Source organism: Sinocyclocheilus rhinocerous, unplaced genomic scaffold (assembly GCF_001515625.1).
Source record: "Sinocyclocheilus rhinocerous isolate Xijiao unplaced genomic scaffold, SAMN03320098_v1.1 scaffold665, whole genome shotgun sequence".
Lineage (NCBI taxonomy): Eukaryota > Metazoa > Chordata > Actinopteri > Cypriniformes > Cyprinidae > Sinocyclocheilus > Sinocyclocheilus rhinocerous.
The window spans coordinates 434922-440032 of NW_015659086.1; the positions used below are offsets into that span (position 1 = coordinate 434922).

General features: G+C 32.1%; 1 protein-coding gene across 1 annotated transcript in view; it reads left to right on the forward strand.

Annotated features, from left to right (window-relative positions):
* The window catches only part of LOC107723301 (iron-sulfur cluster co-chaperone protein HscB, mitochondrial-like), an 8192-nt gene that overhangs the window by 1411 nt on the left and 1670 nt on the right, over window positions 1–5111 (forward strand). The window contains exon 3 of the mRNA XM_016531864.1: window positions 2115–2204. Coding sequence (XP_016387350.1) covers window positions 2115–2204 — 90 coding nt within the window. The remainder of the gene's footprint in view (window positions 1–2114; window positions 2205–5111) is intronic.

Below are 5111 nucleotides of genomic sequence, written 5' to 3' on the forward strand. Positions count from 1 at the left end.
TAATGAGGAAAAAAAATTAACTTAAATGATTTTAGCAAATGGCTGCAATATAACAAAGAGTGAAAAATTTAAGGGGGTCTGAATACTTTCCGTACCCACTGTACATCCAGCCGGTTGTTATCTCAGAATAAACCCCTTCAGGCTGATACAAGACAAGTCATGATCACCCTGTCGGATTTTATTCTGAGATAACAATCGGCTGGATGTACATTATCCCTTACTTAATTTAAAATTTGAACTTTAATTTAATTGATGATATTTAAAAATATATATTTTATAGAATTATGCAATAAGAAATGAAACCATTTTATAACAATGTGAAATTTTATATTAAAGGGGTCATCGGATGCTACATGCACTTTTACTAGTTGTTTGAACTGAAATGTGTGTTAGCAGTGTGTGTACGCTATTTGACAAAACATTCAGGCAAACAAAGGGACATAAGTCTAATATTAAACATGAAGAAGTCTAAGTTGTTATACAAATTAACTCCGCGATATAATCAATATGGTTTGACAGAAACTGGAACGTATCATCAATTAAATATAGTTCTGCTGTTAAGTGTGTGTTTTACACAGTCTATATTATACTCCGGCTGACAGCGGCACAACTGACACAATCCATTGGCACATGCCACTCTCCAGGATGTGCAACTGAGCATAGTGGCATGTGCCAATGGCTTCCGTACCTCAGATGCCGTGTCACTTAATGTTACCTCTACTGTGAATTTAACCATTATGATGAAACTAACAGCTATAAAACTATCATGTATAAATAACTTGCTATTCATACAATATATCTTCATTTTTTGCATTTTTGTTGTAATGGGACTTGAAAATCCTAATGGTCCTAAAACTAGGCTTAATTTTCCTGTTATAATATGTATTCTATTTATTTTATTAGAACATTTAGAATGATTTATAATTATATGTATATTCTTTTAGTTTTGTTGTGATGTGACTTTGTGTTACATATTCTTGACTGTTGTTACAACCCAAAACTTTGTCGATTTTGTCTAGGGATATAGAGGGAATATAACATTTGCAAAAAATTATATTACCAAATTAGCATATAGCCTAGTGCAAGTTAGAGAGTGGGCAAATAGAGTAGAGGAGAACACCACAAGTTCAAACAGAGAAAATACATTTATTTGCTTTAACCCCAACCAGTATAACAAGGAATAGACTTTAAAGGTATTCAAAATAAATGTACAATAAACATAAAGGAAAATAAAAACTTTGAAGTAATAATACAAATGAAATCACCAATGGAAATGATGAAGAGAGCGCAAGTGTTGCCAATTCAAATAACCAAATAAAACAAAACTGGTGAAAGATAACAACAGTAAATATCCAAACATATCAGATCAGATCGTAACACTGTGTTTTGAAAGTCTCCGGCTTCTAACCCTTTTGCTTTGCATTATATGTTAAACTTTGTACAAGCACACTCTCAGTATCCCTTGTCCATATCTATTTAGATGCTCAGGTAAAAGGTATGCAGCACATCATCGTTCCTATAAGGCAGCAGACAGTTCTTTGGTGATTGGTTCATGCTTTGCAAGTCCAATTGGGTTTCCTGACAGCAACACCAAGCCGGATGTTGATTCTCTAGGCTTTGGCAACTCTGACAGCTGAAAATGTTTCTCCTCTGCAAGTCATTTCTTTGGTTTCTCACCTCTTATTCCACCTGACGCCTCCCATCACAGCTCAGACCCTCTGCGTCCACCCACACAGCCAGATCCTTCAGGGAAAAAAACCCTGCACAATTATCAGCATTGCTGGGGTTTCGTTTTTTGACAATTCCCCTCATTCCCAGGAGGAAATCCTTACCACAAACAAAGAACATGTCATGATATCTTAAAATAAATGTGGCGGCAGTACATAATTATATAACGCTTAGAAAAGTTAGAAAACTTGGGCAGAGTATGACTCTTTTTGTATAATACTTCCTCTGTTACGTCATAAAAATCACAATCACAGTATTCTTCAGGTTGTTTTATATTTTGAGGCTTTGTGTATTTGTGCCTTTAGGGGCTGTTGAAATAGTTTTTGTAGCCCGTTAGAAGAATGACTTTAATCTGGAATGAATTTGTGGTCTGATCCTATTTACAGAAAGAGCAGGAATATTCAGAAGAACAATCAGCATTGCTGAACAAAGCCTACAGAACGCTGCAGAAACCTCTGAGTCGGGCCGTCTACATGGTAATTATTTGTTTAGTAAATATTTGTTGTGTATATGGCAGCTGTAGGTTATATACAGTGACCCCAAAAAACTTTTGGATGCATAAGCGATAAGCCACACTAAAATTGAATGCAGAGTATGTGCATTATATATAAAACAGAATATCAAACGAAGTACCGTGTACTTTTAAAGAAAGAAGCACAAACATTTCACAAAAAGAGGTTTTTAAATAATAAAACAAGACTAAAAATGTCAGAAAAAAACAGAAATACAGAAAAAAACTAAAAATTAAGTAAAAAGCTTAGCTTGCCAATGCCATATACATGTACAGTTAGAATTTGTAAAAAGCTTAACACCCATTTTGTTATTTTATTTATTTTTTATTTTTTATTGTGAAATATTGTCAAATTTATGGTTTTAGCAAGTAAAATCTGTGAATTACCATATACTTTACAGTAAAAAACACCAAGAAGACATTTCTTTGAAAAAGATGTTTAGTAACATTATAAATGTGTTTAGTGTCACTTTTGATCAATTTAATGCATCCTTGCTAAATAAAAGTATTAATTTCTTTCTATTTTTTATTTTGTAAAATCTTACTTATCCCAAACTTTTGAATGGCTGTTTATCACGGTTGCCACAAAAATATTCAACCTCGATAATAATAGGAAATGATAGGAATGATAATAATAGGAAATGAATAAGGACCAAATCAGCATATTAGAATGATTTCTGAAAGTTTTGTGAGTAAAGAAGTGAGTATGTTTTGTGATGAATCTTTGCAAATCGCCTTTCCTAATAATGTGCTAATTAGCAAGTTTCACGATGAATGCGGCTAAAGTAAACAGTCTCTCTGAGAGCAGACAATGGCGGATCATGTGACACTGAAAACTGGAGTAATGATGCTGAAAATTCAGCTTTGCGTCACAGAAATAAATGATTTTTAAAATATATTCAAATAGAACGCTTTTTTAAATTGTAATAATATTTCACATGATTACTATTTTACAAAATTTTTCAAATCAAATCAAAGATCATATAAATTCAGCCATGGTTAGTATAAGAGACTTCTTTCAAAAACTAAAAATCACATTCCAACCAGATCCTGCAGTGCAGATGATTTAGCAATTTAGTATCAAATACAGTCATATTTTATACAGGGGTTAAATTGGGCCGTCTGGGGCTGAGCCGCGGCACATGGCTTAGGCTGGTAACACATTAGTGAACATTCATCATATATGTTCAACAATATTCAGCTTAAAAGACACTCGGGACGGTTGACAAAATGTATCTGCACGTGTTATTATTATTTATTTATTTTTTTGTTTGTTTTTAAGTCTTTAAAAAAAAATTAAGACTATTTACTGTAATCACGCACTCAGCTTCTCAACAAATCCCAATTTAATATATATATATATATATATATACACAGTGTTGGGGAAAGTTACTTTTAAAAGAAATGCATTACCATATTGCGTTACTCCCTAAAAAAGTAACTAATTACGTTACTTAGTTACTTTTTATGGAAAGTAATGCGTTACGTTACTTTTGGGTTAGTTAGCAGAATATCAAACGAAGTACCGTGTACTTTTAAAGAAAGAAGCACAAACATTTCACAAAAAGAGGTTTTTAAATAATAAAACAAGACTAAAAATGTCAGAAAAAAACAGAAATACAGAAAAAAACTAAAAATTAAGTAAAAAGCTTAGCTTGCCAATGCCATATACATGTACAGTTAGAATTTGTAAAAAGCTTAACACCCATTTTGTTATTTTATTTATTTTTTATTTTTTATTGTGAAATATTGTCAAATTTATGGTTTTAGCAAGTAAAATCTGTGAATTACCATATACTTTACAGTAAAAAACACCAAGAAGACATTTCTTTGAAAAAGATGTTTAGTAACATTATAAATGTGTTTAGTGTCACTTTTGATCAATTTAATGCATCCTTGCTAAATAAAAGTATTAATTTCTTTCTATTTTTTATTTTGTAAAATCTTACTTATCCCAAACTTTTGAATGGCTGTTTATCACGGTTGCCACAAAAATATTCAACCTCGATAATAATAGGAAATGATAGGAATGATAATAATAGGAAATGAATAAGGACCAAATCAGCATATTAGAATGATTTCTGAAAGTTTTGTGAGTAAAGAAGTGAGTATGTTTTGTGATGAATCTTTGCAAATCGCCTTTCCTAATAATGTGCTAATTAGCAAGTTTCACGATGAATGCGGCTAAAGAAAACAGTCTCTCTGAGAGCAGACAATGGCGGATCATGTGACACTGAAAACTGGAGTAATGATGCTGAAAATTCAGCTTTGCGTCACAGAAATAAATGATTTTTAAAATATATTCAAATAGAACGCTTTTTTAAATTGTAATAATATTTCACATGATTACTATTTTACAAAATTTTTCAAATCAAATCAAAGATCATATAAATTCAGCCATGGTTAGTATAAGAGACTTCTTTCAAAAACACACACACACACACACACACACACACAGGTTTGTTTTTGTGAAAAGTTAATGTGATTCTCTCAGGACACTTGTGTGCACTTGAGGAAAACTGACTTCATACATCCACTAAAAATCACATTCCAACCAGATCCTGCAGTGCAGATGATTTAGCAATTTAGTATCAAATACAGTCATATTTTATACAGGGGTTAAATTGGGCCGTCTGGGGCTGAGCCGCGGCACATGGCTTAGGCTGGTAACACATTAGTGAACATTCATCATATATGTTCAACAATATTCAGCTTAAAAGACACTCGGGACGGTTGACAAAATGTATCTGCACGTGTTATTATTATTTATTTATTTTTTTGTTTGTTTTTAAGTCTTTAAAAAAAAATTAAGACTATTTACTGTAATCACGCACTCAGCTTCTCAACAAATCCCAATTTAATATATATATAT